The 26731-nt window shown below is 40.2% G+C and overlaps 1 protein-coding gene across 8 annotated transcripts in view; it reads right to left on the bottom strand.

Annotated features, from left to right (window-relative positions):
• The window catches only part of myt1la (myelin transcription factor 1-like, a), a 94862-nt gene that overhangs the window by 29393 nt on the left and 38738 nt on the right, over positions 1–26731 (bottom strand). For all 8 annotated transcript variants that reach the window (XM_085432547.1, XM_085432552.1, XM_085432550.1 and 5 more), the window contains 5 exons: positions 15993–16486; positions 12602–13232; positions 11102–11523; positions 9144–9278; positions 5238–5328 (listed from right to left, as the gene is read on the bottom strand). In XM_085432547.1, coding sequence (XP_085288673.1) covers positions 5238–5328; positions 9144–9278; positions 11102–11523; positions 12602–13232; positions 15993–16486 — 1773 coding nt within the window. The remainder of the gene's footprint in view (positions 1–5237; positions 5329–9143; positions 9279–11101; positions 11524–12601; positions 13233–15992; positions 16487–26731) is intronic.

Here is a 26731-nt window from a genome sequence, read left to right on the forward strand (position 1 = left end):
CTGAATACTTGGTTGAATAAGTGACTAAATTAATAGTTCTTGGCAGATGCCTCTTTACTAACAACACACACACACACACACGGAGTATTCTCCAGTTATTTGGGAGAGTTTGGTTATCTGTCCCACAAGACACTTCCACTTAACAAAACTGTCACTTCCCACCAACTCCCAGTGATAAGTGTTAAAAGGTAACACCTTCTCCGTTTTTAATCATTAAATTTGTTTTTCTTCCGTAACCAAGTGCAACCTCACAGGAAGCAGAAACACAAATCTAATCCTGCTCATCGGCCGCTGCAGTGATTGACTGATTGTGTGATAGATTAGATCACATTCATTAAGCAGCTGCTTTTGGTCTTCTGGGGAAAATAATTAAATGTCATCAACAATGATAAGTGAATTTCTTTAAAAACAAATTAAAATTGGAATAAACAGAAGAAAATTTTTGATGTCGGACGGAAAATCCTGTGTACTTCTGAGATGTACCAGTCATTAAAATGTGTGACTTGCTGACCCTCATGTGGCGCAAACAGGGGTAAAGGAGAAGCTGATTGGTTGGGGATGTGGCTTCTCCCTCCTGCCACTTTGGGCTTTTCCTAATTGCTTCATACCCACAGAGGCTATGAAACATCATTAGTACACACACACACACACACTCGTTTTAAAGCATGGCAGGGCTACTGTGTGAGTAGTGTGTGACAGATCAGCACGGCAGTGCCTGCTACTGCTGCTGCTATGAAGGCGTTTCCATGGTGACTGCCAGACATGAAAGCTGGTGGCTAACAGTAGCTAAGCTAGCTAGCTAGTGCTTTGTTTCCTTTCCCAGTGGAGCTGTGCTACATAACACACCCTGCAGCCATGTCTGAGTGTGTATGTGTGTGTGTGAGTGTATTCTGTCTGCCAGCACACGTGTGCTGCTGTCTGTGAGCTCATTTGTAAGTGTCTGACTGTGTGTGTGTGTGTGTGTGTGTGTGTGTGTGTGTGTCAGGCTGTGTGCAAATGAAACAGCGTGTCATCTAAAGCTCTACGTATGTGTGAGCAAATCACTTTACATAATTCAAAAGTATGTATCTGTGTGTGTGTGTGCGTGTGTGTGTGTGTGTGTGTGCATATATGTGCTGCCTGCACTTCATGCTCTGCTCTGCCTGTTAAACAGCTGAACTGCTGATGTGATGCAGGTTCTCCTTCTCCAGTCCCTTCTCCACAATTCCACCTAAACGGGAATACATTACAACATTTTGCATGCTGTTGAAAGAAAATGTGACTTTTTTTGTGCCAGAGTTGAGTTAAAACCAAAACTGATTTTGCAAACTGTTCTTGTTTAGAGGAAAACTCACACAGTGGCAGGTAAAACACAGAAACACTATTTATGATTTCACATTCTACGATGATTTTGAGCACTTATTTATATTTCTGCAGTTTTAAGGACAAAGCAATACCCAACCAGAAGCATCCAGAAATGAGAACTGAAACCACCACGTCAAAAAGCTGCAGTTCCCCTAATGGCCACTTGAGGTTGCCCCCCAAAATTATTTCAATCCCCACAACCTCCCATGTTAAAATGTCCATGTTTACAGCCAGCTACAAAAACTGGGTTTGTTCTTTCTAGCAGTTTTCTCCCTTTAAATCAACTCTACAAAGTTCGAATCTTTTAATGTTTTTTTACACTTAAAGTTTTGTCTTATTCTGGTTGTTTCTGCTCTGAGTGACAGGTAAGGACTCGCTCAACTGGACCTCATGATGATGGTTGTGCTATTAGTGCTTTCTGAAGCATTTATAACACATGACAAACAATATAACCCACTAACAATTAAATAATAAGAAACACTTCAAAAAGTTTGTGAGAGACTTTCTTTAATTTTAATAGTCTGCAACTGAAGATATCTGTGTCTCCACCTTTGGATGCACCTGATCAAGTCTGGAGTAATACTGAAAACTCCTGGTCAACAATATCATCATCATCATCATCATCATCATAACAGTAACCAAATGTAATCAAATGTAAATTCTGCTTTACTACAGTGGGGCAAAAAAGTATTTAGTCAGCCACCGATTGTGCAAGTTCCCCCACTTAAAATGAAGACAGAGGTCAGTAATTTGCACCAGAGGTGCACTTCAACTGTGAGAGACAAAATGTGAAAAAAAAATCCATGAATTCACATGGTAGGATTTGTAAAGAATTTATTCGTAAATTAGGGTGGAAAATAAGTATTTGGTCACCTCAAACAAGGAAAATCTCTGGCTCTCACAGACCTGTAACGTCTTCTGTAAGAAGCTTTTCTGTCCCCCACTCGTTACCTGTATGAATGGCACCTGTTTGAACTCATCATCTGTATAAAAGACACCTGTCCACAGCCTCAAATAGTCAGACTCCAAACTCCGCCATGGCCAAGACCAAAGAGCTTTCGAAGGACACCAGGAAAAGTATTGTAGACCTGCACCAGACTGGGAAGAGTGAATCTACAATAGGCAAGCAGCTTGGTGTGAAAAAATCAACTGTGGGAGCAATCATCAGAAAATGGAAGACATACAAGACCACTGATAATCTCCCTCGATCTGGGGCTCCACGCAAGATCTCATCCCGTGGGGTCAAAATGATCATGAGAACGGTGAGCAAAGATCCCAGAACCACACGGGGGGACCTGGTGAATGACCTGCAGAGAGCTGGGACCAAAGTAACAAAGGTCACCATCAGTAACACACTACAACGGCAGGGAATCAAATCCCGCAGTGCCAGACGTGTTCCGCTGCTGAAGCCAGTGCATGTCCAGGCCCGTCTGAAGTTTGCCAGAGAGCACATGGATGATACAGCAGAGGATTGGGAGAATGTCATGTGGTCAGATGAAACCAAAGTAGAACTTTTTGGTATAAACTCAACTCGTCGTGTTTGGAGGAAGAAGAATACTGAGTTGCATCCCAAGAACACCATACCTACTGTGAAGCATGGGGGTGGAAACATCATGCTATGGGGCTGTTTTTCTGCCAAGGGGACAGGACGACTGATCCGTGTTAAGGACAGAATGAATGGGGCCATGTATCGTGAGATTTTGAGCCAAAACCTCCTTCCATCAGTGAGAACTTTGAAGATGAAACGAGGCTGGGTCTTCCAACATGACAATGATCCAAAACACACCGCCCGGGCAACAAAGGAGTGGCTCCGTAAGAAGCATTTGAAAGTCCTGGAGTGGCCTAGCCAGTCTCCAGACCTCAACCCCATAGAAAATCTGTGGCGGGAGTTGAAAGTCCGTGTTGCTCGGCGACAGCCCCAAAACATCACTGCTCTCGAGAAGATCTGCATGGAGGAATGGGCCAAAATACCAGCTACTGTGTGTGCAAACCTGGTAAAGACCTATAGTAAACGTTTGACCTCTGTTATTGCCAACAAAGGTTATGTTACAAAGTATTGAGTTGTATTTTTGTTATTGACCAAATACTTATTTTCCACCCTGATTTACGAATAAATTCTTTACAAATCCTACCATGTGGATTCATGGATTTTTTTTTTCACATTCTGTCTCTCACAGTTGAAGTGTACCTCTGGTGCAAATTACTGACCTCTGTCATCATTTTAAGTGGGGGAACTTGCACAATCGGTGGCTGACTAAATACTTTTTTGCCCCACTGTAAATTCCCTGCATTATATTAAAATAAATAAAAAAATATTAAATTCTATATTCAGGTTTCTAAAATGGGTGAAAAAACCCTAAGCCAGGAATTTGTTATACTTATAAATACAATTTATTATAGCCCTTTGCTTTCTGACTGTAGCATCAAGACCAAGAATGTGCTCATTTCGTTATTTTGATTTGTAATTCATTCATTTTTATGTGTTTCATTTACTTTTTTCTACATTTTGGGCATACATGTTGCAAACAGAGTTAATAATCCGTTTAGGAGGTGTAATTCTGGACTGTACTGTACTAAAGTACTTATGTACTTTCTTCCATTCTTTATAAATAAAGTTGTTAATATTAAAGTCTAGAAGAAGAATTATAAGGACTCTGAGGACCAAGCTAGCAAATAACAAAGTCTCAGTTCAATTTTATTTATATAGCACCAAACAGTCAACAACAGCAATCCAACAGCTTGAAAGAGTCAGTAAAGCCCCAGATTAGCACTTTATAAACAAGTGGGTGATGTCACAGGAGCTCTGTCCTTCTTTTATATACAGTCTACAAGTGAAATTGAGCAGCAGTTTTTAATGCTGGACTTTTAACACATTTTTATTTTTCAAAACCTGAAATACTTATTTATAACTTGAGTTTCACTTGCACTCAGGCATTTAGGACTTTGATACTTCCATCCATCTGTTAGCTACATCTTCTTACCCTGTAGTGTGTTGTGTGGGTGGTGGAGCCAAACTCAGCTTATACTAGGAGAGGGGTGGGGTGACCCAGTCAATCAGAGAGCTATTTTTAATAACCACACAGACAACCAATCAGACTCACATTCACGCCTAGGGGTGATTTAGAGTTACCAGTCATCATAACTTCCAAGTTTTTGGACTATGTGAACCACACAGAGGGAACACTGAAGTTTACTTACATAGATTATGTTATCTATACTTTTTTCCTTCATACTGAGAAGTAAAGTTGCACATACTTGTGTTTTTATTCATTTACATACTTACTTTTTATAAGCAATGAACACTTCTGCAGAGGCAATTTAGTGTTGTGACTATTATTTAACTTATGCTGTGGTTAGACTTTGATTCTTAGTTTCCAGTATTTCTGTTAGGGTTTAGCTAACAGCAGGGGTCCATGACCAAACCCCCTGTAGCGATTAATGATGCCCAGTCTGTGGACTTGTTCAGAAATGCTGGTCAAATGCTGATAAAACCAATGTTTCTATAAGTGTGTGGTGTATGGGGCACAGAAATGTAATGTAAAAATTTATGTTTTTAACTTTCCACAGAATTAAGGCCATTCATATCATACCATTAACTATAAGTTACCAGTTCCTACTTAAATCCCTGTTTCTTCGTAAATGCTTCTTACATATTGCACACTAACAAATGATAATAATAAACAAAAATAAAAATGAGTAATACTTCATGTTATGAGTTTGCAGAATCCTTTCAGCCAAAGCAAACATATCAGAGTTTATGGAGTACAGGACCTAAGCATCAGCAAGTAGTTTGACTGGAGATGTGCTCCTGAAACCACACACACACTGACGATATCTGTACGATGGAGGTGTGGATCAGCTGATAGCGGCCCGGCGAAAGGCCACTCACTCACCTGCGATGCGAGTTCCTGTTGCTATTGACATGACCCCGTCCAGAGCAGCCAGGAGTAGGGCACTTTAAAACATTTTCATACATGGCAAGGACTTTGACAGAGAGGAAAAGGTGAGAAAGACAGCCAGGGTTAGGAGCAGACAGGAGAGTTAACGGGTGTTCAGCTCGACGGTTAGGCATGCACAGATTACAGCTGCACGACTGATGTGACAGTGGGCAAGAATTTCACAAAACGGGCATGAACGCTAAGACAAAGTGCGTCAACAGCAGGAAGTCGCCAGTTCTCCTCTTTGTTTCCCTTGTAGCCACCTCAGATTCAGCTGTGCTTCATGTTTTGCATCGGTTTAAGAAACATGCCTCCTCATGGGGCTTATTTTGTCACAAAAATCATTAAAGATTAAGGTAAATGTGCTGTGTTTTTTGCCTTTTTCCCCACGAACTTTCCTCTAAACTGCTCTCCGTTTGTAGTTATGATTGCCCCAAGTATTCCCTTCCTACTGAGGAAACACAGCTCTCATTTGCCTTTTGATCACTGCGGTCATGTCATGAAATTTCATGAGATGAGACTGTACTGGATGCAGTAGTTCGTCATGCACTGTTAAGGATGGCTGATGACTCCGCAGGAGGAAGAGGAATGTGTCTGGTAATAAATGAAGGTTTAAAATTCTGTTTCAGATCGTTTCTTTCAAATATGTATAATCTTCATATACAGTTTAAGTTTCTAGATATTGAAAAGCCCAGCAAGCTTTTACCTGTATGTCTGAATATCTTTCTGTATTGTCCATGCAGGTATTTCTTTTTGTCATTTTTACCTTGTTGCATACAGAAGATAAGCTATATGTAAAACAGGATGTGAAGTCTCATTTGGAAGGCTGAATGTTTTTGCTGCCAATACATTTTTCTTTTTGTTTTATATACCAGACTGACTTACAACTCGAAAAATAGGCAGGATGATAAAGCGGGGCATGGTTTACAGAAGGGCTCACTTGTGATTGACAGATCAAATACGGTCCTCTCCCACCATGCCTGGTCTCAAAACAACACGATGCTAAAAGCCAAAATGTTCAGCGCAAGACTTCTGAACAGGCCTCGTTCACAGAGGACAAGAGACTGCTTGGCAACCACCTGGCAACCACCGTTCGCTAGGGACAAATGAGTATTCTGATTGGCTCAGTCGCTGTCAGTGGTTCCTGCTAGTCACTGTGAAATTGACTGCTGAGACCCAGTCATGCAGGCCTCGAAAATGTGTATTCCCCTATGACGAGTGGCTGGTCAAGATAGCTGGATGTTGCTGGGTGAATATTATTATTATATATTATTCATTTTTCTTTCCTTAGAGGTATATAGTGCCATACTGAAAACCTCCTTCTGATTGCTAATTTATCTGCAAGCCTTCCCCAACTAATCGCTAAATGTTGGGAAATTGTAAAAAACAAAACAAAAAAAAAAAACCAAACAAACTGTGATTAAAACTGGAAACAGAGAAAATTCACCTTCAGAGTAAAAGTTGCACATTGTGAAATGTGTTGATTTCAGCAGTAAGACATGAAATGGTCTTTGTCTCCAGTTTGCATCACACATTTTTGAGTTTCAGTTTCAGTTTTGAGTGTTTGCAGACTTGCCATCTTTCATTCAAACTGTGGGTGAATGTGGTACTCTGCAAATAGCCAAAGCAAGAAGGTTTTTGGTGCAGCACCTTCTTTGCATCCTTTTCACTTTGCTACAGCCAGCAAACTCCAGCATCCACTTCCCAAAAAGCTTTGGGAATATCTTTTTTTTCCTCCTAGTGACCGTTAGGTACTAGAGGGTCACTGACCGGTCTCTGGGCATGCATGACTGACGACTAACAAACTGCTGATGTCTTATCGATCTTTTGTACAGTCTATGTGTTCAATTGTTCCACCAGGGTGAATGAAGCCTCATCTAAACTAATGTAATGTTTTACCTGTGAGTTCAGTGAGCATGCTTCAAGCAGGCTTAGATGGTTGGAAGTAATTTCATGTAGGTCTTTTTTTGAGGTTTTTTAGTCAGCAGGTTGATCAAACTGATTCTTCATGCTGTTCACGTTACAACAGCGACACAGAAATCAAAACAAGACTTCAGGCAGACGCGATGAGGAGAATGAAAAGAAAGTAAAGCAGTTCACAAAATTGAACCAAAAAAAGAAAAATAATACTATTTCTGGTGCCACAGTAAACATGAGTATGAACAGAAGCAGCTTTGTGTCCACAACAGCACTACAGTATGTTTGCTTTAGATAATTAAGATACTTTAGTAGAGACTTCCTAACAGACAGAAGTGAAATTACATTAATATATATATATATATATATATATATATATATATATATATATATATATATATATATATATATATAAACATTTAAAGCGCAGTTGGTTTTGAAACTCAAAACCCTTGATAAAGTTTGGCAGCAATCAAGGTCTACCTTCTCAGTTGATCAAACATGTGTTAAACAAGCTCATTCGCGCATGATGATTAGACAAAGACGTTCACAAGTTCTCGTGATCATAACAAAGTTAAAACCAGATTATCTAGCACGTCCAACACGACAGAACACAAATGCAGACTCATGCAGGACAGATGCATGATGGTGAACAGCCAACACTGCCAGCACTGTCCGACTTTAACTGTGATACAATCCATCTAATAACAAGTCATTTGAAGTCAGCATTTATTCCTTAAATCTCCTCAAATTGGAAGTACAACTAAACAAAAACAGTTCTGACCAGTAAATTATTTCCATTTGGTCCCAAAGACAAATTTTGGGGGTAGATGTCTGATGTGAAATGTTTTTTGTGCTCTCAGTCTTATATAACTCTCAGAGGCAGAAATGATCTGACTGCATGAGTAAAACCTCAAAGTGCGCAGCTAAATAAACACGATTCAGCTCACTCGTTAATGTAACACAACAGAAAAAAGAGGTTTGTGACACTGAAGTGCAGCTCCCTTTATCGCCAACTTTGTAGTCATTTCAAGCATCAAACAAACTAGAACTCATTATCCATGTTGTATTACAAATATGTGGCAGTGAATAGCAGACGCAAGTTATTATGGGATAACCGTTGGTCACTGTTGACGCCTCAGTGGTTCATTTTAGACTAGAAAAATATTGTAACTACATCTTAACACAGAAGGATGACAAATTACAGATTTATGTAGTGCTTACATGTGGTTATTTATACATTTATACACATTAATTTAGAAATACTACAGAATATTTATTCATTAATAACTGTGTTTATTATTCTGGAGAACCCTTTTCTGCAGATAGCTTGTGTTTAGTGAATCTTATTGTCTACGGTTACCGGAGTTGCTGACCTCTCCTGTCATCATGTGTGTAGTTCATCCTCTTATGAGCCAAAGTGTGACTAATATCATCAGATTAATTACTTGGGACTCCATTGTATGTTAAGACACCTCTCTGGAAAACGGTGAGATGTCTTTGTGAAGTTGAAAAGAAGTCCAACTGCCTTAAAGTCCAGGTTTAAGACCACTGTGGCCTGGATGATGAGCATCTACACAGACATTTGAGGTTATGACGATATTTCAGTGCTTCTGATGTAGCCAAGAATGTTTTGATCAGATTTCAGGATTTTAAGGAAAACCTTCTTTTTATAGAGCAGAGCATTAAAAACGTACTGCATAAAAGTACCTTTTATTATTCAGGCCACGGTTTGGAGATTCAGCAAACGTGTCCTTGTCATCTGATGTTTTACTCAACCAATAAGGTGATTCCTGCCTCCAGAGCGCTTTGAGAAATGTCTGCACATATAAAACTGCCACCCCCACCAAAAGACTGAAATACCGCTCTGGGTGAAATGACTTGTCAGAGTGCTACTGAGTTTGTGTTGTCAATGCAGCACAACATGCAAACAGAGGGACCTACTCTCAGGTGGGACACGATCTTTGTGGGGACACCCAGAAAGGCTGCGGTGATGCGGGTACAGCCCCGTCACATGACCGGTTCCGTCACAGCCTGGAGTCGGACACTTGCTCTCCTTCTTCTCTCCCCTGGAAGAGTCTGTGAAGACAAGGGGCAGCGAAAATTAGACGGAGGTGGAGTTGAGTCAACAGGTAATCGGCGTCCAAGTGTCGGAGCAGTTTTTGGCCATGAAAGGACTGAACACGGACCGTATATGGCTCATGGATTTGGCCAGTAGCCTGGTTCTTAAAAACCACCCACAACTCAGATTTGTTTAGCAAGGCAAACACTGTAGGTGTGATATTGGATCCACTGATGGCTGCTTCATTTGGTTCAAGAAACAATTGATCAATCAGAGCTTATCATGCCGAATTAAGCATCATCCTCCTACATAGATAACTCATTACCTCAGCTAGCAAGCACGGATGAGATTCACTTGGGTGTGCATGCTGCAAATCACTGACAAGTCGGGACAAACAGAACAAAATAGGCCCCCTCCCAACAAGAAACCACAATATCAGGCTGAATAGGTGAAGCTGTCCTTGCACAGATGCAGACATCATAATAAAAGCCTTCCTTTGGACTAATAACAGCTTCTTATGGGTTAACAAAGACTCTCTCTGTGCTAATGAAACAGTCTGAAGCCCATCTGAGTCTGTAGTGAGGACGATAACCGCACAGTGCCGACTCCCTACCAGTGGTAGTGGGGTTGTATATGAGTGGATTTGGAGAAATAGGCCGCAGATAGCGTCCCACAGATGAGATTTGCTCTTCTAACGGGCCGTGCAGATTGCCATTACTCATGCCTGACAAGCTGGCCGTCTGATGTTCCCACACCGGCCTATTTTAACAACATAAGCTGCTGTCAGTGGAAAACCATGCATCTGCAAAATAAAAAAAAACCCAAATTGTGTATAGCCCTGAATGCAGAAAATGAGTGCCCATTACCTCGTCTGCAGCCATGTACAACATTTCTGAAATAACACAGCCGGATTTTAACCAAGCCCAGAGGTCAGAAAACTCATTCAGTCCAGCAGTGTCCGTAAAAATGCTCAAATCAGGGAGGAAAAGACATTAAAGTTACTTTTATGTATTATTTTTTTCCTGCTGCAGCACTAATAGCCCCTGGCTGCTGCTGTACTGAGGGTTTCAATAAGTCAGACAGACAAGATAAACTCCCTCTCTGCTGACCCGGGGTCAACATTTTTGAGTTAAATATGGCTATGGTTAAATATGATGTGAAAAGGTGATGGGAAACTGGCAGAATTTAAAGAGAAGCATGATTATTTGACAACTTTGTGAATATAGTAATAGGTTAGAAGAAGCAGGAATGCAAGCAATATCTATTTCTCAGACAGGAGCTACAAAGTGCTTACACACATACACGGCATATAAGCTTACTGTAGGACAAAGAGCAAAACAGCAATTTTACAAAAGTAAAAGAGGAAACATGGAAGTAAAACCACTACATAATGAATCCTGTTCATTACCATCACATTTAACCTTTACTGCTGAATTAAAGGCACATTTCTTTTAGGAAGTTTATTTTGATCAGATGCAGCGTGATCGTGTCGAGCTACAGAGGGCTGACTGAACTAAATTCGTTTCTCAGTGTCCAGGCTTTTGTGGTAAAAATAGTCCTGGCATGAAAAACCAGATGCAGGACCGTGTGAATGAAGAAAAGACTCCTCGTGGACATGAAGGAACGTTTCCAATTTAAACATGTTACGCAACATCTTACACTGGAAGTCGAAACAGCAATGACGCCTAAAAGATCCTTAAGTTGGCTCCAAACTACTTAACAGACCTGACACATGGAACATGGAAAATCGACATATGCTACAGTATAATTTTCCAAGTTTGCAGAGTGTAGATCGATAATAACACAGACAGGGTCAGTGTGTGGGTTTTTCCTTGCCTACCTTTAGGGTAGTACGCCCTCTTCAACCCATCCTGCTGCATCCTGGACCTGCGCTCCTCTGCAGCGCTACTCAGCCTTGGGCTGTGCTCGCCGTGGCCGCGATGATGATGGTGGTGGTGATCCCGACGGGGCATCGCGTGCTCCGAGGCCATCCGGTCCCTCATGACCTTTGCCCTCTCCGATTCCAGTGCGATGGCCTTCTCCAGCAGCGACAGGTTTCCCTTGGCCATGTCGAAGGTCTCGTCCGAGCGGTCGGAGGCCACAGATGTGGTGTCCTCGTCGCCCTCCTGGCTGCAGCTGGTCGGGTAGCCTCGGGATGCCGGGCTCAGCTGCTCCTCCAGCTTCATTAAGTTCACCATGTCGGAGTAGCTGCGCTCCAGAGACCGGGGCTCGTCTTGTGCACCCTGCTGGCAGCTGTCATACCTGAATGTTTGAAGTCAAGATGCGAATATGTGGAAAGGTTATCAAAAGGATGTTTTATATTTCCTAACTTATTCAACTAAATGAACTTGAATGAAGGGTCACAATTTTGCCAGTTCAGCTGTATTCTACAAAAAAGTTTATTACAGTTTTGATTTATTAAAAAAAACTTTCTGAAATAATTTAGGAACTGTTGTTGTTGGAGCTACCTTGAAGTTTAAGAAGCAAGGCTACCTATACAATGTATGCTCAACAGTCAAAGTAAAAAATGTTATCAAATATTAAATAATAGTATAGCATAGTCTGAAATTTTGGAGGAGTAGTGCTTTAGTTTGCTTTATCCTACACACCCAAAACCCAAGCTACCCACAAGCTCCCTGTGGTTTGTCCTTTGCATCATAATGGAATTAAACTTAAAAGTTCGCATTTAGAGTCAGTGGAGGACAAGCAGCATGACAGCTGCAAGGGCAAAGAATTAAAGGAATACAGGAAGAGATCCAGAAATGCACAGGAGGACAGCCTTCAAGGGGGAGACAGGCCAAACTGAAAACAAAACATTTTTTCCATTGCACTGTTTATGCAAATCCTCACACTTCATGCATTACTGATAGTAAATGGTTAATAAACTGGTTCTTTTATGGCGTTTTTCTACTGTGAGCACTCAGAGCACTTTATGCAACTTGCCTCATTCACCCAGTGATGGAAGCACTTTTATCTATGCTTTCTTTGCTAGTGATATCTCTGTCCCGCCATTCATGAACAGAAACACGCATCAGAAGGACTACAAGTTTTAGTTTGCCGTTGGCTATGGAAGAAAAGAAGAGTGCCCTCTACCCTTTCCATGCGTGCATGCTTGCATAAGAACTACTGCGTTACTGCTGTATTAAGTACCATCAGTACCATCTATGTAGTTTTGAAAAGCTACCTACTATGTTTTTCCTCGTTTACTTGTAGATGCTCATGTTAAACATGACCAAAGGTTTCAATAATGAGGTCAACATATTTCAAAGGCAGACAGAGGTAATGCGCATATTATTTTAATCTTAAAATCATATCTGTGAACTCTTAAGAGATTATCTACCTGTTCAGGTGGTGCACCCCCTGGTGGTCTGCTGGATTTTGGAGTTGGTGGTGGAGAACGTGGTGGACAGGACGATCAGACGGCTGAGTCTCACTCAGCTTCCGGGCCAGATCAAAGCACTGATTCCTCAGACACTCTAGGCTACTGAGACACACCTCCTCCTCGCTCTCCTCAGTCTGACCCCTGACTCCCATGCCGGGCCGCCCGTTTGTATGGCTGCCGTCGTTCACCATGGTGTCTTCGGGGTAGCCGTCTTCAGGCAGCATGGCGCCGTGACCCTGCGCCAGAAGCTTCAGGGAGTCCACCGTCTCCCTGACCACGTCGCTGTCCAAGTCCACGCTCAGCTCACCCTTCCTCTCGCCCTGCTCGCTGCCGTCGTCCTCTTCGTCATCGTCGTCTTCCCCGGCGCTGTTGGAGGAGTTGCTGTTCATCTCGGACTCGGTCATGGCCTGGTAGGCAGCATCCTCGGCGATCTTGCCAAGGTTGAGAAGTGACTTGGCAACCAGCTCGTCGTAGTTCTCGTACTCCTCTCCGGTCCCGTTACCGGCGCTGATGGTACAGCTGTTGTTGTTGTTGTCGTCCTTCTGAATTGGAATGAGCTTTGATTGTCCACCGGGTTTGTAGTGGTTCTCTGCAATCAGGAAAGCAAGACACAAATCCCTTTGTCTTGATACTGTTCAGGAATCTCACAATGCAGCCAAGAAACGTTTCCCGCAATAACCCACGCTATACGCAACATAAACAGCAGGTAATTTGTGAAAAATGTGAGGGAAAGTGATTTGTTTTGCAGGTAACACAACTATCAGTCCATTTATAGAATCAAAATCCTGCAGATGAAGTGGAAATGAAACCCTTATCCTCTAATCATGTCAGCAGTGCTGATGAACTCTTTTTTTCCCCCTGTTATATTCTCGCCTGTATTATCTTCATCCCTCCCAATTATGATCCACTGTTTACTCACAAAAAACATACAACCCAGAGCGGTGCGCGGCAGTGTCGCTCTCTCCGATAAGCCTCGCTGTTGATTTTGGGGACAGAGGCGGCGAATGAGAGCAGAGAAATTGAAAAGGGAGGCGTGTGAGGTGCTCCGATTCAGGAGCCATAAATATCCTCAGGAGGAGAAACCGAGGCAGAGCACATGTGACACGTCCGCCGAGACGAGGAGGCAAACGAGGAGGGGAGGGAGGGAGTTAATAACTCAGCAGAGCTCCTCTCCCATTTATTCGTGAGGCACTGTCAGAAGCGATTGAGGACACGGGGGGTGTTTGGGGGGAGAGAAGGAAGCGAGGTGGGAGGGAGAGCGCAGAGCATCTGGTCTACCAAACCCTCCTCAGCAGCACTCATCACTAGTCCTCTCCTTCTGCAAACCGCATGCAAAAGTGGACATCAGCGCGACACAGAACAAGACCTGAATATCTGCGACATTGCTGCGTTTATCCATCTGTTAATTCGACAGCTTTTTGGCATCTTTAGGTGTTGTAGGTTGGAAAAGTTCCACGAATCTGCACAAACACGGTGGCCCCGTCACGGATCGAGCTGCAGTGCTCGCAGAATATCTGGCACACAACACTGAAGGCATGTCCCGGCCAGAAGCACCGGTTTCATGAAAAGTGCAACAACAACAAATGTTTACAGCATTTGTTTAGCAAGCCCATGTGTTCTTTCTGTTGCTTTGTTCTAAGCTTAGTTATAATGTTGAGCCTGTCTTTTCCTTCCATGTGCTCTCTGGGTTTTTCTACCTTTTTTTTAACTAACTTCCTGTTTTATTTTAAAGGTTCTCCTTCTTTGCCTTCTCCTTTGTTCCTTCTCCTATAATCATTATAATCTTGACTTCACCTGTGTCTTACTGTCTTTCACTCCCCTGTATGTGTCTTTAGTCTGCAGCTTGTCAGTCTTTGTCTACTCGACATCTGAATCAGTTCTTGCAGTTTTTGATTAATACAAAAAGTTGCTCTTCCCCTAACTGCAAATTTTTATTCTTTTGTCTTTTAATTTCTTTTATCTGCATTGTCTCGTTTTGCTTGTTTTACACCAAGGCCTTTTGTATGCTATGTAAAGCAATTTGAATTTCCCTGTTGGTGAAATGTGCTATACTGATAAACCATGCATCAGCAGTGGTTCAGTTATTCACTACAGTACTTTTTCATTTAACCACCTGCCACTCCACCTTGATTTTCAGTTCACTTTATGAATTTAACTGCTAGCATGACACTGTTGTACATTCCTTTTTTAAAAATGACTCAAGTGTTGATTATTCTCCAACCCTATTTCCAAAGGTGTAAGGACGAAGTGTTAAAATAAAGAGAGAAAGTCGTGATTTGAAAATCATTTAAGTCCTATATTTAATTGAAAAGAGCACAAGGACAACCCATCAGCTGTTGAATGTGAAAAAGTTCACAGCGTTTTTACAAATATAAACTCATTTTGTCATTTTGAAACAGGCAATGTGTTTTATAGAGGTTGGAACAAAGGACTGGAAAAGCTGTGTAATACTAAAAGGATTTTAGTATTACACAGGATTTTTGAGTTTGGGATTTTGAATTCTTTTTGTGTTTTTATGATCAGTTTGGTTCTTGACTTTCATGTATTTTTGAATTTTTATTTGTATTTGAGTTTAACTATTCCTCAAGGTTTGATTTCTCTCTTTTACTAGTCTCGACAGTTTCCTAGGTGTTATTTATAATTTGTGGATTTTGTACGTTTTCTGTGTGTTAGGTGTTTGTGTTAGTTATAGACTTTCTCCTTGAGTATTCTTCTCTCCTCCTCTGTGTCTTCCCACTTCTCTGATTACCCTTAGAGTCTATATAGACATGTCTACACTCTGTTGGTTGTCTGTTTGTTCCGTGATCTAGTCTTTGTCCACATTTGCTATTCATGGATTTAAGCCTGTGGACTTTTGTGGACTTTTGCATTCAACCTAAAAAAATTCACTTTTAGTTATTTTAACTGTGTCCTGTATTGTGTCCTGTACTATTACCTGAAATTTTAACAAATTCTCTAGAATTTTGGAAATTTTATCACATAATGTACTCAAGGCTTTTAAAAGATTCAGAGGATCAAAAATCACTGTGTGGCAATGCTGTAGTTTTTGAATGGCCGTGACCTTCAGACCATTTGGCAGTTAGGCAGTCTCGACCCGTCACTAAATGGAAACATTTGGCAGATTGTGAAATGAAAAACACAACAATGAAGGCCTCAAACTGATGAACAGCTGAAGTCATACATTAGGCTACGTGGCTGCTGAAACAATAAACTCTTCTTCCTGATTGGAGCTCCAGATCCTGAAAAGCAACTCGTTTAATCTGCATGAACCAAAGCAAAACTATGACGTGGCTCGTGTCCTTCATCTTTTTCTCATCCAAGCAACTAAAGTAACAAACCGCACACTCACCCTGTTGACGACGCTGCTCTTCCTCTTCCTCTTCTTCCTCGTCTTCCTCTCCCTCATCATCTTGCTCCTCCTCGTCATAGCCGTCTTCCTCCTCTTCCTCATCCATCCCGTCTTCCTCTTCCTCCACCTGCTCACCCTCCATTGCTGTATCTGTTCTCTCCACCTCTATCTCCTCTTCTTCCTCTTCCTCCTCCTCTTCTTCTCCCTGCTCCTCGTTGTCCTCCGAGAACTCGTCTTCCACCTCGCCATCTTCTTCTTCTTCATCTCCTTCCCTCTCCCCTTCATCCTCCTCCTCGTCCTCTTCAACTACCTCCCCTTGCTCCTTCCCCTCCTGCCCCACCTCCATGGCTTCGTTCCCATAGCTGCCATAGCTGCCAGCATCCTCCTCCAACTCACCCGGGCAGGAGGTGAGGAAGGGCCTCCTCTTGGCAGCCGGTTCCAGCGGTTGTTTTTCCAGAGCCTTCCTCTTCTTGGCCAGCGGGCAGCCGTAGATGCTGAGATGGGACAGAGGGCACACACATGATCAGTAACCATCTTTGCTCTCCTATTTACTCTTTGATCGTTTGCCCTTTTGCTGCAAACTGCAACAGATTCAGAGGATAAATAAGTTTAAAAACAGCCAAATCTGACAAACACATTTGATCCTGCTGAGCCAGAACACATACCGGCACTTAGGGCTGCTCGATTATGGCAAAAATGATAATCACGATTATTTTCACTGAAATTGAGATCACGATTATTTGACGATATTTATTTAACCCTTTAAGACCTACTATAGAACCAAGTCCACCAGAGCTTATATTATTTTTTTTACATGCTGTAGTGCCATTTGTGGGAGCATTTCAAGTTGCTATACAACTGTTATAGCCCATATTTTAATAATATGTATGCATTAAGTCCATAGTAATTACATAAATTGCAAAAAAGTGCAATAAACTACAAAAAAAATTGAAAATCGCTTTTGTTTTGTTTACATATATTTCTACTTGGAGAAATTTAAGAGGTTTATCCCTCAAAACTTTAAATACAATAAAGTTGCAAAAAATAGTTTACAACAACAGGAAATTTATTTTGAGTGTCTTCATAGTTTTATTTTGGAGATACAGCAATTTTTATATACTGCAGGAAAAACAAAAAACAATCCTATGATGCAAATTTGCAAAGAAAACAGCATGTGCATCATTTCACTGTGGGAAGTGTTACGAACAGCTGATAGGAACGGCAAAGCGTGTTTCTGGAATATTATGTTTTTGTTCCTGCAAGCGCTTTTTATGCAATTTTTGCAAAGCTATATGTGGAACGAAACCGTGACCGAGGACAAGCTGATGGCATCAGATGTAAGTACAACTCCTCCGGTTTCATATGCAAAACAAATTATTGCGCTAGCTTACGCGGTTCAGGTTCTACAGGGATTTAAAAATAGTTACGCAAAACGGAGCGTGCTGCTCTGACCGGCTTTAAAGGGTTAACAATGACTTTAAAAAATAATATAAAATGGTGTGCAACACCACTGAAGTTTGTTTTTTTTAAACTCTCTTTTCAACCAACGGCAGTCACTCTCCAAATAACTTCTGCTTAGCTTTCCGAGCTTCCCTCGGGTCCTCTTAATCAGCGGTCTCCAACCTTTTTTGCGCCACGGACCGGTTTATGCCCGACAATATTTTCTCGGACCGGCCTTTAAGGTGTCGCGGATAAATGAGGGAGGGGCTAATAATCGGCTCAGTCATTTTTAATGATCGTTGAAAGCCCAGATCGTAATCGTGATTAAAATTCGATTAATTGAGCAGCCCTACCGGCACTTAGCCATAATCAGCTCAGTTTGGCCAGAGAGAGCGCTCGTATTTGGCCTCTCATACCAATGAAGCAGGTAAACTTCCAAATTTACCATGAAATATGAATCCAGAAGAGTAATACCGATCATACTGTAAATGAAGGGGACGGGGTGCAGGAGGCAGGTGTGTTATTTATAATTAATACCACCTGATTTCCTCTTAGAGAAATTTAAGAGTAATTCTTAACATTCTTGTTTGTGCCTCTTGCCTTTTTGTCAGAAGCGTTTGTTTTACAAGTATGACCTCTGTCTGACTTAACCCTTGTGTGGTGTTCGTATTTTTTGTTACTCAGCCAGTGTTCATGGGTCTGGTGGACCCGCTAGAGTTTTGGCTTTCCAAATTAACACTATCAAACAATTTTATGTTAAATTACTCAACAGATGTTTACTTCATCCCAATTACAAGACATATGAACAGCAAACATGGTTAATTTTTTCCCTTTACCTTTGTTAGATCACATTTATGAATTAATGTGCTTCTCGTTTTTCTTTTATATAAAATGTTATAAATAAATCAGTTATAATCAAGTGGAGTGAGTGGAAAGACACAACACATTTACACGTGAAAAAATAATTAATTGTTTAATTTTTCTTTTGAAAAAAACTGAACACGGGTCTCACAGACCCGAACACCATACAAGGGTTAAAGACAGTTTAACTGTGCACATAAGATGTTTACAAGTATAACAGGCAAAACCCAACTATATTTATGTGCTTCCTCAAAATCAAAAGCTTTTGACCATATTAATTATTGTAAATTATTGACTAAGTTACAAGAGCACGGGCTCATATCTGGAAAGGATGTTAAATATTACTGGTATCCTTATCAAACTCTGTAAGTCCAGGGTGGCAGGAGTAAAAAGCAGGGTTTGAAAAGGTGGGACCTTGTTCTGTTCAGTTGGTATGATGAACTTTCTAAAACATTAAAGAAGCAGAACACTGAATGTATGAATGCAGAGAGCATTATTAATCATATGATGCATGCTGATCATTTGTCTCCTTATAGTGGCAGCTGCAGCAGCTGCTCAAGTTGTGGATGTCGACGTGTGATACTGAGTTCAAATCTAAGCGTCCCGTAATATTGATCGCTTTGACCACATTGTTCCCTCATTCTGTTTCAATATCAAGTTTTAAATGTGGTAACTAAAGTCAGATATTAAAGTCACATGATCAGGAATGTTCTGTTATATATGTGTAGCATATAGCTTGATGCACAAGCTTCAAAGATGGGCAAGTGCAACTCAGATACCTGTGATGAGTAATGTTCCTACCTTTCACACTGTGCTGAGAAACTTTAGGTATAAATTTATGTCTCAATTAATTCCTTTTTATAATGTGCTTCTAAACAAAACAGAAACATTCCTCTAGCATCTCAAAAAAACAGGAACCACTGCTTACTTGTGCTGTTGTTACTGATGATTGCTGTTTTGTCTTTTGGATTGAAATTGATTATACGTAGGGCTGGGCTATATCATACCGTTCACGGTAATACCGGTGTAATTTTGGGCAACGATAAGAAAATGAAATATCACGATAGAATATGGGTAAAACGCGCATGTGCAGTGCCTTTGTTTACATACACACATGGCGGCGATGCAGAATGAGAAGGGCGTAAGCGGATCGTTGATTGAAACGGATGAACCAGAATTGGTTTGTAAAAAAGCTGCAACTTCAGGGGTGTGGAACTGGTTTAGCTTTCATCCGTCAGATACACAACAAAGCACTATTTTTGGTAGAGCATGCTAGCGGGCCGTCGTTATTACCGTGTTGTTTGGAAAATACGGCACACTTAAAAATCAATCCTTTGATTCTTCTGAAAATCGACAGTGCCCCTTATAATCCGTGTGCCTCATGTATGAATTCTGGTTGTGTTTACTGACCTCGAAACGATTGCGTGGCGCTCGAAAATCTGTCAAATGTTTCAGTACGACTTTGCTAAGCTACGAAGCCGCACTGCTTGATGGATTGTCAGCACATTACGGCTACCGTAGGCAGGAGCCTGGCGGAGTGATACGTACTGTGCTTCAACATAATATTACCGTATTGTGCGTGTATAACCTCTTTTTAAGTTTTGTGGATATTATACATGGTTATGCTGAGGATATGTCGGCCAATTTCCACTGGAAATGCCTTTTGGTTAAACTGTCAGCAAGGAATTTGCACTGTTACGTTTTTATATAACTTTAATGCACATAAAAAAAAGCTGCTTGTTTAAGTGAAAATACATTGATGAGGGTTTTTTTGCACTAATAAAGTTGTGGAGTTGTAAAGTATTTTGTCTAGTGTCAATTATATCGTCAGTTATCGCAAATTTTCAAATGTATATCATGATAAATATTTTTGGTCATATCGCCCTGCTCTAATTATACGTCTACTGTAAAGTTTCGTCCGCTTTATGCGTCTTGCATTTGGATCCTTCCTCCTCTCTCTGAAATCTGTGATGGAGGCTTTTCACACATTTCTGCTCCCGTGAGATAACATATGACTGAATGAATGAGTTCTTTGTGTTTTGGCCTTGAAGAGTTGCTGTCTGCAATAGCACACACCTCCTTCATCCCCTTCCTGACAATACACTGCGTTGGTTTTTGTTGTGAACCTCTCCACAGACAAATTATACATGTGTGTACAGTAGGCATGAACACATCCGCACAGTATTTAGGAAAAGCTATTATCACAAAAAGTTATTATACTGTCGATAACAAGTGAGCGCAAACAAAAACATTCAAAAAAAGTAGAAAACAATTTTAATAAAATGTTTAGTGTTTGTTAGTAAGGTGAACAGCACGAGGAGTCTTCAGGTGAATGTTTTAACACACTGAGCAACATACCAACATTTACTTCGTTCCAAGACCTTTTCAAAGGATATAGTATTAAAATATATATATAAATATATGCTGTTAAAAACGTATTGCCATCTCACTCATTTTACCAAATCTTCCCCACATGTCACATTACAGTGTGAAGTCAGATTTTCCCTGAAAACTGTTTCTTTTTAGCTCAAACAAGCAGAGAAACCAAGAGTGTGATGTGTGCAGACATTGTGAGGGTCATGAGTGTGAATGGCTTTGTGTGCACCAGGTTCAAAGGTCAAAGAGCTGTGACTCCCACTGCTGTGTGCTCATGTGTTAAGACACTGGAGTGGATTTCCTCTCGCTGAGGCCCAGAATCTGCTGCGAGAAAAAAAAAACCCAAACAAAGCTTATTCAAGCGGGGCCTCAATTACGCAAATCCCATAATAGTCATTAACTGTTGGGAAAATTCTGCTTTAATTGCTCCAAAACAGTGAGCACAATTATACACGGCTTTAATGTGGATTTTAGGAAATCAATTAGTCCATTTCCATATGAAAGAGTTTATTTTATGTTTGGAGGGCGAGATGGAGGAGGTGGCTGTGTCTTTCTGACAAAAACCGCTGTGTGTTTTTTGCACAAACCTGCACAAAAGACTTTCTTCTTTTAATTTCACCGGCTCAACAACAATGTAGGAAAGTGCCTATTGGCGTTGGTCTATATTACTGAACTCACTGCTAAATCATTGCCCATGAAGAAACCATCCCAGGAATTTTCTGAGATCATTCTGAAACCTTCCTAAAGCAGTAAAGTGCAAGCAGCTCATTAAGAGAGTTTCTTAACCTAGAAAGAACACATCTGTAGTGTTCCTGTGATCCCTCTGCATTTTCCAAAGGGATGATTTGAAGCCTAGAATTTAGGTTTTGTTGCTACCGAAGCCAAAAAATCCCAGTTTGAGAAATGAGGGATCGTGCGTGGGTGATGCAAACAAGCAGCAACTGCTACAACAACAAAAATCTACCCCTCCTTAAGCATATTTATCTCCCTAATGATAAAAATAACAACAATAAATGTGACATTTCATATCTTCTTCCTCTACTTGGCGGTTCCCTTTAGAGTTCACCACAGACCCCTAAAGAAAGCGGCAACCCAGCCACAGCGGGCAACAAGCCGCTTCCCAAGCCGGGATAAATGGTGAGGGTCAGGTAGGGAAGGGCAGCTGAGCAACATGCGAATCACAAAGAAAGAATCAAAGAATGACGCTAAATATGTGTAACATTTATTATATTCAGGCAAAGTATCTAAAACAGTTTTTAATTTTTAACCTTTCTTGATTGAAATGGTTCAAAACCCAGGTGCTAGGCTTTTCACTGTACTGTCAAAAAATAGGTATAGTAAAAGTCCATTTTTGGCCCTACAGATACAAACACACAAACTCTGTAGGGCTAAATATTGGCCCTCAAGTTACTATATGAACCTTTTTTGAGGGTCAAGTAACTAAATATGTACTCTATGTAGTAAAAGGTACATAGATCCTAGATTTTAGAGTGATACATTTAAAGACATGCATGAACAAATTATAAGTTATATAAGTTTAATTCTATTTTAGTCTTGTACATTGGCAGCAAGGTGCAGAATTGAGATCTTTTTCAGCAAATAGGCTTCAGGTTCAGCTCGTTCCGTTCTTCTTCTTGTTTCCCCCCACAGTCAAATGACATGCATGTTAGGGTAAGTGGCGACAGTAAGACTAAAACATTGCAGCACAAATGGCAATTTTAAGTGTGTGAATAATAATAATAATAATAATAATAATAATAATAATAATAATAATAATAATAATGGGTACACCCCTACCACCGCCAAGAATGTCAGATTTTGAAGTTTTGGGGGTTTTTTTAATATCATTTTTTGTACCATAATATTAAGGTTGTACAAAATCTGTCACCACAGGTACACAACAAGGGTACAAAAAAGTACTTATGAGAAGTCATACTTTAAATGGATAAGTAACACAGTGATGATATTACAGATGTACTGACTATACGTTCTGCTTCCAGGTCTCTTAGGTCATCCTCCCACCAACATTTCTCAGTCCTCATCTCTCCAAAGTGGCCATGCTTTCTCTGTGCTTGCCCCCAGGCTCTGCAATAGTCTGCATACAGTCCACATAAAGTCCAGTCCAGGTGTTAAAAATGCTAAATTAGGTCTTAAAAGCCATCTATTTTTACTTAGTTCATGTTACTCTGTTAAGTTACTGGACTCTGTTTACATTTAACTTACATTTAGTAAGTTACACTGTTAAAAAACAAAAAAAACAAATACTTGTAATTTTCTTCTAACAAAGGTTTTCCTAAATGGTACAATTAAATGTGTGGTTAAAATGTATAGAAGAATAGATAAATAAATGAAATACTGTAAATTTCTTTATCTTAAAACAGTTCACTGAACTGTAGTTTTAAAGATTTCTTTTACTTTACACTTAGTTACATATAACGATTCTTTTTTTTTCTTTTTGCTTTGAAATGCACATAAACTACTGTTCAGAAAAGAAAAGAAAGAAACTTACCGGGACATATTTGTACCGATTTTGTTTTATAGTGTATTCCTTTATTTACGCTATTTGCCACCATGTTTTTGTGGCTTTTACATTTTGTGGTTGTCATGTTTCTCTTGTCGTTTCTTTCAAAGTCTTTAGCACTAGCTATTCGGTGCTGTCACTATCTATTCTGTATGCTTCTTTTGTACAATCAGCTGGAAAGCATTTTGGGTTAACTCCTGCTGTTTTGCAAAACAGCTACACAAATAAAAGTGACTTTGTTTGACTTGACTACATATATTTTGTTTCTCAAGCAGGAGTAAGTAGCTTCCTATTATCTTATAATCTGAAGAACAAGAAGTAAATCTGTTATGCTAAAAGAAACATTCAGAAGTGACCAAATGAGTGTACAAAATTGCTGAAAATAGACCTGAGTGACATCAATCATCTGATTAAAGCAGATAAAATCCATAAATGGTGTAGTGACACACATTTGTAGCTTGCAAAACTCTTAGCACATTGTAGTGCGTCTGTCTGCTACACTTCCTAGCTGAATGAAAATACGAGGCCAAGAGTCAGTCAGACAGTTTTTGAAGGAATCAGCCTCATTAGGCGATAATGAGCTCATTTTATCACAAGCAGTCTATTAAAAAATGGGTTTGTTTACTTCTTTGCTTTTTTGTCTCTTTTCATCTGGCAACATGAATAAAGACATTTGAAACAGTCCCACATGCAAACACTGTTTTCTACCAAATTGAGTCAGAGTCATGCTAGTTCTGAAACATCTCACCAGTAGTATGCTTATTAGCATTAACACAACAGATGCAGTCTGTCTCTGCTGGCACAGGTTTCTGATGCACTGACCTCAGACCAGTGTACATAACCTTAACCCAATGCTCTCCAATCTGCGGTCTGTTTATATGAGCTGCCAGAACGGTCTGAAACTCAAACTCTGACGGTGGAAAAACAAAACAGGCAGCTGAATCTGAATCTCCTGCTGTAGCTTCAGCCAATTTTTCCTCTCAAAAAGCTGACAAAGAGGGAAAATCTGTAGAGGTAGGTGTGTACCGTCAGCCTGTCCTTAAAAGCACCATGAAAATGCCAAATCCAATCTTTCTGAAAGTACACAAGAACGTGACCTGTCCCTTTTTCCTTTTGTTTCATTCAGGGAAACTTTGAATAAATGTTTCAACAATACATGTTTTAAAGCATCCTCTGCCGTAACTGATGTTCAACAGTGAAGCCTGAGCTTGACTTTGTATTGGCCATATCCAAAGTTACCCAGATAAATGATGTTTCTAATTTCAGAGATATTGTGGAAATGCAACAAAACAGTCTTACATATTTGTTTAATATGTGTATTGAAGGACATACCTGGTCAGAAACGACACCAAGGTTCCTCACAGTTTTACTGAAGGTAATGTTATCCAGAGCAAGCATCTTGTTAGACACCATATTTCTAAGATTTTTAGGACCGAGTACAATAACCTCAGTTTTATCTGAATTTAGAAGCAGGAAATTAAGGGTCATCCAGGTCTTTATGTCTTTAAGCCATTCCTGCAGTTTAACTAATTGGTTTGTGTTATCTGGCTTCATGGATAGATAGAGTTGGGTGTCATCTGCAAAGCAATGAAAATGTATAATGTTATAATGCTATTAGCTAAGGGATCCATTCGCATGAATAAAATGGAGTCTATTGGATAGATATGATGCAAACCACTAAACCACTAATAAAGCATGCTCTAATCACTGTAATAAAATATTATTGTCAACAGCATAAAACACTGAACTCAGGGCTTTTAGGACTGTTCATGAAATGTGATGAATTCTGAATCAACTGCCGTCAGTTGGCTGTTGTATGACTGCTGATTTTTTTTAGATAGATGTCTGTAGATTGGTCTACAATTAAATAAGATGCCTGAGTCATGTGACAGCTTTTCAAGTAATGGTTTAATTACCATCATTTTAAAAGTTAATATAGCTTAATATACAGATGAATCTATGTCTAGTCTGCAAGAAATTATGTATAAAATTGCATCATTATATTTCATTATATATAATCACTGATTTGGGAAATAAAAGGCATCTATTATTTTATTCTTTATTTACTAAATGCTTTGCATAAATATTTCAACAACATTGGATTTTTTTTAAAACTCAGATTTGAGTGTAGAAGGAGAACAGAGCGAGCACAGTGATTAAAAGCTGCTCATTCACCACAAACCACTGCAGTGAATATTCCTTCAAGATGACACGCGCACACATGCAAACACGCTTCTCCTCAAATGATCCCTTCGTCTTTTACCTTATAGGCTGTCAGGCTGCCAACTTTCCTTCCTGCCTGTGCATGTGTGCAAGTGTGACCTCGGCCACCTTGCTGTCTCCCGCCAATTAAAATTCCAGTGGTAATTAAAGCAGATCAGAAACGAGGGAACACTGCAGACAAGGGCGAGAGACTACGCATGGTAATTACGGGGAGGAAAAGAGAGCGACAGAGAGAGGGAACAAGAGAGGGTGGGTTTACACACTACATTTTTTCTTCATTCTAAACTGGTGTGCTGCAGTCTTGAAGCATTATGATTGAATACATACTGTGGGCTGAATCACTTAATAATTTATTGGTTATCTATATGAGGATCTGGATCTTGGTGCAGTTTAGAATATCCAACATCAGATATTGTTTTTATAAAATAAAGAATGCAACGCAACAGCGAACTCTACACAGTGTTGCATGACAGCTTATCCATTACTGTGTCTAAGTGGACACTCTGTGTGTTTTTTGGACAGCCAGAGTCCATTACTGCCTCTGTGACACAAACTGCAGTCCATTTTTGTGGCTATGAGGACAAGTGGAGGTGCCTAACAAAGACACCCACATATTTATCATCATTTCTATGAGGACTTCTGTAGATTATCAATTGTTTACAGGGCATTATTTTTCTGTATGGAAAGGAACAGTGTATTCTGGTCTCTTAAAGTTACACCTGATATTCCTTTTTGTCTCAGTGTCTTTTTAATGGCCAGCAGGTGGCGATTTGCAAATAGAGGTAACATTGTGTAGCAGTCTGTGAGAAAAAATTGATAGTTTGCTCTTGATTATGTATTTAATTAAACACCTTTCTGAGGAGTTTATGTCTCAATCTCTAGTTTAATGTCTTATTAAATTCCTCATGTTATTCACTGTCTAAGTTTCTGCCCTATTTAAAGTCAAATAGACATTAAAGGGTTCGCTTTAGGATTTAACTCTCATGCCATCGAGTTGCTATAGCAAATGAACATGCAGTGTTGTTTTCGAAGCAGTAAAATAAAATGCCAATGGCCAAAAAGCTCAGAATGGGAAGACTCAAACAAAAGCTGGAGTGCTTTATATTGTCTGTGTGTGACAACTAGCAGTTGTCTTTAAGCACACCTTGAATTTACACATTTTTATATCTACATCACGATCAATGACTAGATGGCTGAAAATTCAAAATATTTTCCATTATTCGATTTAGAGAGTATTCTCATTCAGCTCTTAAACCTCTGATCCACCAAAGTAATGCAGGTACACAGTCTTGAAATGGATTCATGCAAAACTGGCCAA

Source organism: Copadichromis virginalis, linkage group LG15, assembly GCF_057382275.1.
Source record: "Copadichromis virginalis isolate Kocher_CV1m ecotype Utaka linkage group LG15, C_Virginalis_male_GT1.1, whole genome shotgun sequence".
NCBI classification, from domain to species: domain Eukaryota; kingdom Metazoa; phylum Chordata; class Actinopteri; order Cichliformes; family Cichlidae; genus Copadichromis; species Copadichromis virginalis.